The 13,694-nt window shown below is 47.3% G+C and overlaps 1 protein-coding gene and 1 non-coding gene across 9 annotated transcripts in view; one reads left to right on the forward strand and one right to left on the reverse strand.

Moving 5' to 3' along the window:
• Positions 1-13,694, forward strand: part of HMCN2 (hemicentin 2) — a 150,360-nt gene that overhangs the window by 124,417 nt on the left and 12,249 nt on the right. For all 8 annotated transcript variants that reach the window (XM_032478661.1, XM_032478662.1, XM_032478659.1 and 5 more), the window contains 5 exons: positions 59-272; positions 1,366-1,500; positions 3,310-3,500; positions 5,222-5,303; positions 12,019-12,288. In XM_032478661.1, the coding sequence (XP_032334552.1) occupies positions 59-272; positions 1,366-1,500; positions 3,310-3,500; positions 5,222-5,303; positions 12,019-12,288 (892 nt within the window). The remainder of the gene's footprint in view (positions 1-58; positions 273-1,365; positions 1,501-3,309; positions 3,501-5,221; positions 5,304-12,018; positions 12,289-13,694) is intronic.
• TRNAT-GGU lies at positions 10,803-10,875 on the reverse strand. Its single transcript has one exon. It is a non-coding gene; the product is annotated as a tRNA-Thr (tRNA).

The following is a 13,694-nucleotide window of genomic DNA, read 5'->3' on the forward strand; positions in this document are numbered from 1 at the left end:
ATTCTGGCCTGTGCTTGGGTGTGGCAGTTCTCAGGCTGACCCCTCCCTTTGCCCACAGAGCCAGGATGCTGGCACCTACACCTGCACCGCCGAGAACGCTGTGGGCCGCGCCCGCCGCCGTGTGCACCTCACCATCCTGGCACTGCCTGTCTTCACCACCCTGCCAGGGGACCGCAGCCTGCACCTTGGGGACAGGCTGTGGCTTCGCTGTGCAGCCCGAGGCAGCCCTACACCCCGAATTAGCTGGACTGTCAACGACCGGCCAGTCACAGGTCTGGGACAGGGACCCTGGACCCTGAGAGGTTGAGGAGGGCAGGCAGGTAGGGAGACCCCACCTAGTGGAGAGGAAGGGGATGTCGGTCCATCTTGGGTCCTGGGTCTCCAGACTCGGCCCTGTCAGTGGGGACATGGCAAACAGCCATGTGGTCCTGTGTGACCAGTCACATGTCAGACCTGGCAAGAAGCCACCTGAGAAAAAGAGTCTAGCCTGGAGACCTCATGGTCAGGAGAGGAAGCCGTGTTCCTCCAGCCCAACACTGCCGCTCCCATCGTAGGCCCCTCGGCAAACGCCTCTCCTGGGGTGGGGGGCTCTTGCCTCCCACCTGGGTCCCGGGTGATGTTTAGGGAGGCCCAAGGCCTGCACAGGCGCTGTGGTGTGCATGGCAGGCACTCAGTAAATGTCTGCTGAATGGATAAATGGCTAAGTCCCATCCACTGCAAAATGGTATTTTCAGACCCTCCTGTACCCAAGTCCAGGCGCCAGGAAATGTGTGCAGCTCACCTTTGCACACCTGCTGAGCAGGCTTTGCCTCAGACCCACCACGGCCTGGGCAGGGAGCTCGAGAGAGCGATTCAGGCTCTCAGAGCTCAGCTGCTTCAGCCTAAAATGAAGATAACAAGGGTCCTGGGGGTGGAACGGTTTCATGCAGGAGGCACACCTGGCAGGGCCTCGCCCAGAGTAAATGCTCCGTCAATGCAGGGCTTGCCCCTTTTCCTCACGGGACAGTGTCTAATGACTGCAGGGGAAACAAAGGCCATTAGTGGCACCCACCTGGATGTAAGCTGTGGCAATATTTCTGTAAGTGTGAAGTGTTAATAGGCCTCCAAAGACCATCCTTGGCTGCCCATCAAACTCACGGTGTGGACTTGAAAATGAGAAAAGGCAGGTCTTCAACCCCATCCTCTAATATGCCCTGTGCCTGCCATGATCCAGTCCAACTTGGTTAGGCTTCCAACAGGGGAAGGGACACCTTGTGTCTTTATGAATTACCTGCTGGCTACCCAGGCCTGAGTTAAGTGCTCAGGGAAGGAGTCCCTGGCACCCTGGGCTCAGAGGCCCCTGGGGCGTCTCTTTCTCTGCCACAGACGGGGTGTCCGAGCAGGACGGGGGCAGCACGCTGCAGCGGGTGGCAGTCACCAGAGAAGACAGCGGGACCTACGTCTGCTGGGCCGAGAACAGAGTGGGCCGCGTGCAGGCGGTCAGCTTCGTCCACGTGAAGGGTAGGCAGTGACCATGTGGCCTTCCTCCAGACCTCCACTGACCCCACCCACTGGTTTCTCTAAGAAACCGGCCTTCTGTCCTCTGAACTAGTGACTCTCCACCCTGGCTGCACATTAGGACTTCCTGGGGGACTTTACACGGAGGCCCAGCTTCCAGCCCCGACTCAGTAAGCCAGCCTCTCTGGCGTGAGGCCCCAGTACCCGTATTTTTTTTATATTGAAGTATAGTTTATTTACATTGTCATGTTAGTGTCTGGTGTATAGCAAAGTGATTCAGATAGTTAGAGATACTTATTTTCATATTGTTTTCCGTTGTGGTTTATTACAGGATATTGACCATAGTTCCCTGTGCTGTACAGTAGGACCTTGTTGTTTATCTATTTTATTTATAGTGGTTTGCATCTGCTAATCCTAAACTCCTAATTTATCCCTCCCCTCCTACCTTCCCCCTTTGATAACCATAAATTTGTTTTCTATGTCTGTGAGTCTGTTTCTGTTACATAAATAAGTTCATTTCTGTCATATTTTAGGTTCCACATATAAGTGTTATCATCTGGTACTTGTCTTTATCTGACTTCACTTAGTATGATAATCTCTAGGTCCATCCATGTTGCTGCAAATGGCATTATTTCATTCTTTTTTATGGCTGAGTAGTATTCCATTGTATAAATACATCACAACTTCTTTATCCAGTCATCTTTCGATGGACATTTAGGTTGCTTCCATGTATTGGCTATTGTAAATAGTGCTGCTGTGAGCATTGGGGTGAATGTATCTTTTTGAATTATAGTCTTCTCTGGATATATGCTCATTAGTGGGACTGCTGGATCATATGGTAACTCTACTTTTAGTTTTTTAAGGAACCTCCATACTGTCTTCCACAGTGGCTGCACCAATTTACATTCCCATCAACAGTGTAGGAGGGTGCCCTTTCCTCCACACCCTCTCCAGCATTTGTTATCTGTAGACAGCCTCAGTATTTCTTACCTTCCCCAGATGACCTACCTGTAGGTGGAACTGAGATCTGACCAATTGATCTGTAGTGCTACCCTCAGCTGGATGGTGTCGGCATGGGAGGAGGGATGGGGGCCAGGGTACCCTGGCCAAAAAAATGCATGAATCTTGCCAGCCTGCCAGTTGCTCCCCACATTCCTCCTCCACTCGGAGTAGTTTGATAACCCATTGGGAGTAGTTCATGGTGACCCCATGACTTGTATGCTCAACTTTAGGATGGGGCTGGGGCTTGATGGAGAGGAATGAGCTGCTCAGGGCACGAGGGCACAGCTGTAGCTGTTGGTAGATCCAACCACAGGAAACCAGCAAGGATGAAAATTGACATAGGCCTTCCAGGACTGATTTAAGAGTTGCATAAAATGAGAATCAGGGACATCTTAGTGTTGCTGTGTCCAACAGAGGCGTCCTAATGATCATGTAGTCCTTGTTTTCCAAAGTACCCTGCTGCTGGGGTAATCCTTCTATGAGAATGAGGATATGACACTCAATATCCTTTCTTCCCTCCTGTGCCTATCTCAGACATCACTAATCAATCATAGCACTATTACCACTCAGCTTCAAATCCTTCTCAGCACAGTGTTCCTGGCAGCCACTGCCAGTGTATGTCACTAGATCCATGACCCAGAAGCTGTTTTCCATCCTTGATGCATTGACTCAACACAGCCATACTGAGCCAGCAGGAGCCTCTGTAGGCCCCTGTGGTCTGGTGGGCAGACCTTTGGGGATGGGTTTATGGGAGGCTTAGCCTGGAGGGAGCCTCCTTTCTGACCCTCTGTCTGATGTCACCTCATGCAGAGGCTCCTGTCCTACAAGGGGAGGCCTTTTCCTACCTGGTAGAACCCATTGGGGGCAGCATCCGGCTAGACTGTGTGGTCCATGGAGACCCAGCTCCTGACATCCGCTGGATCAAAGATGGCCTTCCACTGCGGGGCAGCCGTCTCCGGCACCAGCTGCAGAATGGCTCACTGACCATCCACAGGACCGAGGCAAGGCGGGGCCTGGGGCGGGGCCACCTGGGACAACCCTCTGCTTTGCCTGATTTCTCGAGATAGCTCTTTAGGTTGGCACCACCCTCTACAGTTGACAAAGCACTTTCCTGCCTGTTACCCAGAGATTCTCCCCCAACTAATTAAGGTGACCTCCAGCCAGTGACTTAACTTCTCTGTGCCTCAGTTATCTCATCCTTTCAATGCAACTAATAATTGTTTTTCAGTAGGTTTGTATTGAGGAATCAGTGAGATGACCCACACCAGGTACTTAAGAGTGACTGGTCCCTCAGTAATGTCAATATATGTTATTAATAACAATTCCATGGGGCAGAGTAGGCAGGTAAGAGTGTCTCATTTTACAGATGAAGACACTGAGACTCAGAGTGGCCCACAATCAGTAAGCACCTGAGACAGGACCCCAACCCAGGTCTCCTGATTCCTACTCCATGCTGTTTCCAAAGCCTTGGGCAATGGGGCAACCCCTGCTCATCTTCCCTTCTGTGTCGCAAGTCCCAGTGGAGATGCAGAAATCCACAGTTTGGTGCTGTCAAGGATTCATCTTAGGGGTCCTTGATCTCGCTCATCTGGGAGCCTGTCTCTAGATGGTGAGAATCCCCAGACTGGTGAAGGCAGCAGCCGCAGCAGAAGTAAGGGCTGCTTCGCTCTGAGTGTTTGCTGTGGACCAGGCACCACGCCTCGCACTTAGCGTGATGTCATTGGTTGCTTACAACAATCCTACTGTTACTATCCGCATTTTAGAGATGGGGAAACTGAGGCTCCAGAGACATGGCAATGTACTAGTAATGGGTTCAACACGGTAAGCAGTGGAGCCAGGATTTGGTCCTGACTTGGTCTGATGCCCAAATTGACACTTTATTTTTTTGCAGTGGGGAGGTAATTAGATTTATCTATTTATTTGGTTTCTCGGAGCTTGAACCCAGGACCTCGTATATGCTAAGCATGCGCTCTACCACTGAGCTATACGCCCCCACCCCAAATCGACACTGTTAATTGCGAGCCGTGCTGCCCACCGACAGTCCCTTGGGAGCAGTCTCCGAGATATCATCTGGGCGCGGACAGAGGCCTCAGGCTGCCCCAGCTCCGTCTCCTCTGGCGCTGCCACTCGGAAGTGAATCCGAGCCAGCATCCTTCCTAAGTTGCACCACTGTCTGTGGTTGTGGATATCCTGTGAAAAAAGACTTCCTTATCCCTGAGGCCAGGAAGTGCTGTGAACCCTCCCCCTCTGGAGAACTCGCAGTGCGCCCTGGCGCAGTGAAAGCCCCCAGAAGCCTGCAGTTAGAAGCCTGTCATTGTCTGACTCAGTGTTTCCCAAACTTCTTTGACCATGGAACCCTTTTTTCAAGGACTCCCTAATCAAGTGCCATGGAGCCCTAATGCCGCAACGTACGCAATTTGGAAGAGGTGGATCTAAATCATGCTTTTGTAGCATGTGGCTCCCCTTAGGGCAATGAGTCCAAGCCCTTGGTCGCCACCCCCCATCCCAGGTTCCAGGTGTGAAAGGGGCTGGATTCTCTTTGGACTTCTGTTGACGTATGATGGAATCTGCGAGCCCCCGGCTGGTTTACGCTCTAAGCTCCCTCCTGGTTAGCTGGGCCTTGCTCGGGTAGCCCCTTTCTGTGCTCAGCTGTCCCCAGACGCTCCCCTCCCCATCGTCCTCCTCTCCTGAACACCACACCCCCTCCCGTGCCCACCCGCAGATGGACGACGCCGGACGGTACCAGTGCCTGGCGGAGAACGAGATGGGGGCGGTGGAGAAAGTGGTGGTCCTCGTGCTGCAGAGTGAGTCTCAGTCTCCGCCTTTGCTGGGCGCTGGGAGGGGACCAGGTGAAGTGGGTGTGTGGCTGGGGCTGCCGCCCCTGCTGTTTGATAAGAGTGGAGGGCAGAGAGGCAGGGCCATTCTGAGTATTTATTCAGAACACACAGTTGAATTCCTATGAAATATCTCCCCAGTGTGGAATGGGAGTCCTGGTCAGTAAGTACTGGGGACCCAACAGACAGGCCTGGGGGCCCTATTTATTCAAAGCTCAAAGCTGTCATCAAGATCCTAGCAACAAATCCTGCAGTTGCCAAGTAGCTTATAGCTAACGAAGCCCTGTGTGAGCCTTGAAGTAACCCTGTGAAATAGTCTAAGTACAGATTTTTTTAAATGAAACGCTTTATTGATGATTAACACACAGAAGAGCACATGTCACAAGGCTAGAGCTCCTTGAATTTTCATAGCACGCACCCTTCCAGTTAACCCGCATCCACATCCAAAAATAGAACAAACAGTATTGGCCCCCAAACCTCCCCATCATGCCCCCTTTCAGTCTCTGCCTCCTCCCAAGGTAATCGTCCAGAGTTTTGCCTCTTTTAAAAAAACAGCTTTCTTGAGACATAATTTTCATACCATAAAATTCACGCATTCATGTTATTCACCCTTAAAGAAGAAGGAAACCCTGTCACATGCTACAGCATGGATGAGCCTTGAGTTATGTTACGTGAAATAAGCCAGTCACACAAAAAAAGAAATACTGTATAATTCTAACTATATGAGGTACCTAGCGTAATCAAATTCATAAAATGAATAGTAAAATGGGGGGTGCCAGCACCTGGGGGAGGGGGAACGGGGACTATTGTTTAACGGATATAGAGTTTGTTTCACAAGATGAAAAAGTCCTGGAGATGGATGGTGGTAGCAGTTGCACAACAGTGGGAATACTCTTAATACTGCTGAACTGTGTACTTAGAAGTGAGTAAGATGGTTAAGTTGATATGTTCTCTATCATAATTTTTAAGTGAAAAAAATTCACCCATTATATGTATACAGTTTGGTGATTCTTAGTAAATTTATAGCATTGTGATAACCCACTTTTAGAACATTTCCAAGCTCCCTCTGCCCATTTGCAGAGGGAGCTTGGAAATGTTCCCAACTCCAGCCCCAGGCAACTGCTAATCTACCTTCCGTCCCTAGAGATATACCTTTTCTGGTAATTTCATATACATGGAATGATATGCAGTCTTTGGTTCTGACTTCTTTCACTTACCAGTGTTTTTGAGGTTCATCCACATTATAGCGTTTGTTCCCTTTTATTGCTGAATAGTATTCCTCCGTATGGATAGACCACATTGTGTATATTCGCTCACCAGTTACTAGATGTTTAGATTGCTTCTAGTTTTGGACTCTTACGAATAATGCTGCTGTGAATGCCTGTGTACGGGTCTTTGTGTAGATATCTGTTCTCCTTTCTCTTGGGTGGATTCCTGGAAGTTTAATTGCTGGGTGGCATGACCAGTGCAGGGCTCACTTTTTAAGAACCCACCCAACTAGCTGCACTATTTTGCCTCCCTTCCAGCAGTGTGTGAGGCTTTGGTTTCTGCACATCCTTGCCAACACTTGGTAATGTTGGTCTTTTTTATTTTAGCCATCCTTGTGGGTACGAAGTAGTATCTCACTGTGGTTTTAGTTTGCATTTCCCTAGTAACTACTGATATTGAGCAGCTTTTCATGTATTTATTATCCTTTCATATGTCTTCATTGGCCAAGTGCCTGTTCAGAGCATTGGTTCATTTTTAAATTGGATTGGTTGTCTTATTAATGAGTTCTGAGGGTCCTTTATATTATAGTCTGGATACAAGTTCTTTATCAGATAGATGATCTGCAAATATTTTCTCTCAGTCTGTGGTCTGTATTTGCATTTCCTAATGGTGCCTTGGAAGAGCAAAATTGTTACAATTTGATGAAAAAAGTCCAAATTGATTGATTTTATATTTTATGGATTGTGTTATTTCTTAAATTTATTTATTTTGTGGGGGAGGCAATTAGGTTCATTTGTTGATTTATTTGTTCTTAGAGGCAGTACTGGGGATTGAACCCAGGACCTTGTGCATGCTAGGCATGCATTCTACCACTTGAGCTATATCCTCCCCTCTGGATTGTGTTATATTTTAAGTCTTTCTCTAACCTAAGGTTACATTGTCTTCTATAATTTTTACAGCTTTAGTTCTTACATTTAGGCCAGTGATCCATTTGAATTAATGTTTGTATGAGATAAGGATCTAAATTCCTTTTATTTTTTGCATGTGGATAGCCAATTGTTCTGTACCATTTATTTAGATCTTTTTCCGTTTCGCTCAGTGATATGTTATAGTTTTCAGGTTCCAAGTCTTATGCTTTTGTTAAACTGATTACTAAGTATAGTCTGATTTTTGAGGCTATTGTAAATGGAATTGTTTTCTTAGTTTGACTCTGGGATTTTTCATTAGTTATATATAGACATACAATTGATTTTTGTATCTTGATCTTAAATCCTGCAATCTTGCTAAAGTAGTTAGTTCCAGTAATTTTTTGAAAGAGTCCTTAGGATTTTCTACATATAAAATTTTCTTTTGTTGTTGTTTTTTGTTGTTTTTCAGTCTGTTTTTATATATAGTCATTAACATTTGCAAATCTCAAACTCCCAAATTTATCCCTTCCCATCTCCTTTCCCTGGTAACCATAAGATTGTTTACTGTCTGTGAATCTGTTTCTTTTGTAGATGAGTTCATTAGTGTCCTCTATTTTTTTCTTTCTTTCTTTCTTTTTTAGATTCCCCATGTGAGTGGTAGAATATGGCATTTTCCTCTTTCTGGTTTACTTCACTTAGAATGACAATCTCTAGGTCCATCCACGTTGCTGCAAATGGCATTATTTTATTCTTTTTTTTATCACTGAGTATCCATTGTATAAATATACCACAGCTTCTTTATCCAGTCGTCTGTTGATGGATATTTAGGTTGTTTCCATGTCTTGGCTATTGTACATAGTGCTGCTGTGAAGATTGGGGTGCAGAATTTTCTATATGTCATCTATGAATAGAGGCAGTTTTTCCTCTTCCTTTCCCCTCTGGGTAACTTTAATTTCTCCATGTTTCCTATTGCACTGATTAGACCCTCTGATACAGTGCTGAACAGGAATAGGAGAGCAGGCAGCCTCGCCCTGTTCCCAGCTTTAGGCAGAGAGCATTCAGTCTTACATTACTGAGCATGACGTCAGCTGTGGGTATTTTGTAGATGCCCTCTAGCAGGCTGAGAAAGTTCCCTTTTATACCTAGTTTGCTGAGAGTTTTTGTCGTGGCTGGGGATAGTGGCGGCGGGGTAGGTTTCTGGTTCCAGACAAGGTGGCATAGAAGCACTTCTGCCTATTCCTCTCGCTAAGGATAGCTTGAAAAGTATAGAAAAGAAGGAGGATGGGGGCGGAGCAAAACTCAAACAGGATAAACTCAAGGAAGTCTGCCTGAGACACATCACAATCAAACTTCTGAAAATTAAAGGCAAAGAAAAGAAAACTCTCACCCTCCATCAATGCATGTGAATGTGGTTGTGGAATAATTCAAAGTTCAGGCATTTTTGGGGAATGGGGTGATCAGGAAAGGCCACTTTTTAAAATTTTCAAATATTTAAAAATATAAGTTGAGATCTGAATGAAGGAGGCATCCACGTGACAATCTAGGGGAAATTGTTTTAAGCAGGAAGAATAGCAAGTGCAAAGGCCCTGAGGCAGGAATAGGTCATACTTTCTTCAGTCTTGCTGGTTAAGAGGGCTGGTTCTGGGCTCAGTCTACTTGGGATTGTTACTGGCTTAGCCATCTGCTCCATGACCCTACACAAATCATCTAATTTCTCTGCACTTCAGTTTTCTTATCTTTAAGGCAGGGCTAATAATAGGCATCATAAGTAAAGTGAGGCTTAAATAAAATAATGCATGTATAGTGCTTAGCACTGTGCCTGGCACACAGTAAATAATCAACTAATGCCACCTATATTATTGTTACTGGGTTTTTTTCAAAATTTTAATATTTATTAAGATTTGATTTTCAGACTCCTTTATTGAGATTGTTAAAAAAAAAAAGAAAAAGAGAAAGAAAAAAGTTTATGCAGCTTTCAGTTCAGCCTGGGCTCTGACTCTTCTGGCCCTCTGGTATTCCCCTGCACAAGTGCATATTTCCCATATCTGCCAGGGGTGTGTGGACAGCCTCTCTAGGGCTCCCTCATCTCCCGGTCCTCCAATTAAATTTCCAGCTGGTCCTTGGTCTCCTTAACCAGGGCCAGGACTGCAGGCCAGCACAGGTGCCAGTTCCCCACTTGCTTCCAAGAATTCCACGCCTTTCCCGACAGTACACCTGGTTTCTCAGAGCACGCCTTCATCCTCTACTGCAAATCAAATCAGCCTCTGGTTACAGCAAAACTGCCGGTTTTGCAGCCAGCCCTGTCCCCATAAAACTAGTATGATGACCGGATGGGGTGGGGGTGGGAGCTGGGAGCAGCCTCAGGCAGGAAGGCCACACCCTTCCACTGTTTGGGCCCAAAGTTCTAGAAGCTTTTCTGAGACAAATGATTCTCAATTTGTTGTTTGCTTTGAGTTGATTTCTAGAGCCCTGAAAGAGTTGGTTTTGACAATTTTGTCAAGCTTGTTCCTTGTTTTTTGGGGGAGGAGCCAACTCGCTGACCTCTTCACTCAGCCAGAGCTGAAGTCTTGCTCTTGTTTATTTTTGCCCTTTATTGAAGTGGAACCATGTCACATGTGCTCTGTGTCGGGCCACTTGTGCACAACGTGGTGTGTGAGATTGCACGTGGAATTAGTTTAATCCTTCTCGTTGCTCTGTGGGTTTCCACTCTGTGGCTGTAAGGCAGTTTATTTATGCATTCTGCTGTAGGTTAGTCTCCAGTTTGGGGCAAACGTCAGCAATGCTGCTGCAACGTTCGTACGCACGCCTTGTGGTGAACGTGCCCACTGTTTCTGTGAGGACATGCATCCAGGAGCGGGATTGCTGAGTCGTACTGGACACATCGGTTCAGCTTTAGGATATACTGGCTGTGGGAGGCTATAAATGGCTCCCAAAGATATGATCACGTCCTGGTCTCCAGGACCTGTGAACATTACCTTACGTGGAAAAAGGATCTTTGGCAGGTGTGATGAAGCTAAGGACCTTGGTGGGGTCTGAATGCTCTCACAGGTGTTCTTATAAGAGAGAGGCAGAGGGAGATTAGAGGGAGAGAGAGAAGGTGATGTAAAGAAGGAGATAGAAAATGCAGTGGTTCAGTCACGAAATTTAAGCCACAGAAAGCCAGAGGCCACCAGAAGAGGCAAGGAACGGCTTTTCCCCGGGAGCCTCAGGAAGGAACATGGTACCTTGAATTTAGCCCCATGAAAGCAACTGATCTTGGACCTCTGGCCTCCAGAACTGTGAAAGAATAAATGTTTGCTGGTTTTTTTTTTTTTAATATTTTTAAATTTTTATTAAATTTTTTCCTCTGTGACAGAGGTACTGGGGATTGAACCCAGGACCTCATGCACACCAAGCACACGCTCTAACCACTGAGCTCTTCCTCCCATCCCCAGTTTTTGCTGTTAAACCACCCAATTTGTGGCCATTTGTTACAGCAGCCTCCGGAAGCTAACACACTGGCCAACGGTTTCCTACAGTGGTTGTACCAGTTTGCACCTCCCCCTGCAGTGTGTGCGAATTCCACTTGCCTCACATCCTCACCAGCACTGGGCACTTTCCACCCTTTTCATCTTAGCCGTTCTGGAGGGTCTGTGTTAGTAAGTGGACAGGAATGATCCTGTTTCAGATGAGAAAACTGAGGGTCAGGGAGTGACTTGGTGAGAATCACAATCACCAAAAGTGGCAGGACCTGCGCCTGCCCATTTCATCTGCCATCAAGTAGAGGCAGCTCTGACAAATGTCACCCTTTCATTGGAAACAAGCTAAATGTCCTATAATAGGGACCTGGTTAAGCAAATCATAACAGATTCAAGCGATGGAATACCAAGTAGTCACTAAAAATGAACATTTAATGCTATGAAAGGTAGTTATGATCTATTGTAGAATTAAGGAAGAAGCAAGAGAGAAAGAAAGAGAAAGGAGGGGCAACATTGTTACATTCTCATAAGGAAGCTGTGTAGAAGGAAGTGCTCAGGAATGGTAATTGGGTGGGAGGACCGTTTGCCTCTGTATTTTCTAACCTGTCTGAACAAATAGGTGTCGCTTGAATGCAGTCACACCTCATTTTATTGGGCTTCACTTTATTGTACTTTACAGGTATTACAGTTTTTACAAATCGAAGGTTTGCGCAACCCTGCATCGAGCGAGTCTGTCAGCACCATTTTTCCAACAGCATTTGCTCACTTTGGGTCTTTGTGTCATGTTTTGGTAATTCTTGCCAGATTTCAAACCCTCCACCAGCAAAAAGATTATGACTTAGATGATGGTTAGCATTTTTTAGCAATGAAGTATTTTTAATTAAGGCCTACAGATTTTATTTTTAGACATATTGCTGTTGCACACTTAATAGACTACAGTGTAGTGTAAACATAACCTTTTATATGCACTAGGAAACCAAAAAGTTCATGTGACTTGCTTTGTTGTGATATTCACTTTATTGTGGTGGTTGGAACCGAAGCCACAATATCTCTGAGGTCTGTCTGTAAAAAAAATAAAATGTTTCTAAAAGCTGTCCTGGGCCCTCACAGGTGCCCCAGTGTTCCAGGTGAAGCCTCAGGACGTGACAGTGAGATCCGGGGAGGATGTGGCCCTTCAGTGCCAGGCTGCTGGAGAGCCCGTGCCCACGGTGGAGTGGCTGCGTGCAGGCCAGCCCTTGCGGGCCAGCCGGCGGCTCCGGACCCTGTTGGATGGGAGCCTGTGGCTGGAGCGTGTGGAGGCGGGGGACGCGGGCGTGTACGAGTGCATCGCTCACAACCTCCTGGGCTCTGCCACAGCCCGGGCATTCCTGACCGTGAGAGGTATGGGGCGTCCCTGCCCAGAACTTCATGGACAGGGGTGGGGTCCTCTGCCCAATGGGGATTTGTATGTTGCCCTGTGGGGCACCTGGCTCACTGCCCTGCCAGCTCCCCAGCTCTTCTCTTTACTTAAGTCACAAACTTAGCATTAACAGCCCAGAGAGGCTTATGGGTCATCTTGTCTACCTTGCCTTTATAGTTGGGGAAACTGAGGCTCTGAGATGCTGAGTGTTTGCTGCTCCCCTTGGACAGGAGACCCTGGCTGTTCCGATTTAGTTGGCATAAACGTGTGCCTCTCTTTAGACATGCCACAACCCTGGGGAGTAGGCAGAGTAAAGCAAAGGTGTCCCCGGTGGCCACCTTGAAGGCTGCTGTGAAGTCTGTGAATTGATGTTGTCCCAAGCTTTGCCTGCCCATGGTCGGTACTCAGTAACAGAGAGTGCTTACTGGGGTTACTAACCCCTGACATCTCAGGTCTCCTTCATCAGCTCCCTTTTCCCTTGGGTCAGAGCAAATGTCAAAATTTGGAAAAGGACCATCCCAAGAAATTGCATTAAAATGACTCTGCCTGCATAAAGGAAAGTCACTGCACGTATGAATTCTGTGCCTCTGCAGTAAATACTTCATGTTTGTGGCTTTAGGTCTCTCTCCCTGCCCATGGCAGACATCACTAATCTATCACCACACACAACATCAGATTCCTTCCCCATAGAATGCTTCCCCAGGCAGCACCTCTGGACTAACTGGAATAGAGCACTGACACTTTGCCACTTGAAAACCCACCTGAAACCCACTGCGAGCCAACTGTAGGACTCCTTCTGGCCTCTTTTTTTGGCCTCCTTATCTCCTGCAGGCAAGGGGGTAACACCAACACGCGCAGCTCTGAACATTCAGTGGTTCTCTGACACCCAGGCACAGAAGCCGTCTCGAGGGCAGCGTCAGGTCTGAGCAGCGCCTCCCTTTATTTCAGAGCGTGGTCCCAGTTCTTACCTTGTCCTGTTGAAAAGCTCCCAACCCCACAGTGCTCTCCACATGGCCTCTGGATGCGTTCCCTGTGGCCGCCACCAAAGGGAGCATAAACTGGGTGGCTTCAAACAACAGAAATTTATTATCTCAGTTCTGGAGGCTGGAAGTCTAAGGTCAAGGTGTCATCAGGATTGGTTGCTTCTGAGGTCTGTGATAGAGAATCTATTCCAGAGCCTTCTCCAGCTTCTGATAGTTTGCTGGCCGTCTTAAGGGTTCCTTGCCATCTAGAAACATCACCCTGACCTCTGCCACCATGGTCTTCTCCCTGTGCTCGTGTCCATCTCTGCATTTTTCCTTTACATAAGGACACCAGTCATATTAGGTTGGGGCCCCCCTTGTGACCTCATGTCACCTTGGTCACCTCTGTACGGACCCTACCTTCG

Source organism: Camelus ferus, chromosome 4, assembly GCF_009834535.1.
Source record: "Camelus ferus isolate YT-003-E chromosome 4, BCGSAC_Cfer_1.0, whole genome shotgun sequence".
NCBI lineage: Eukaryota > Metazoa > Chordata > Mammalia > Artiodactyla > Camelidae > Camelus > Camelus ferus.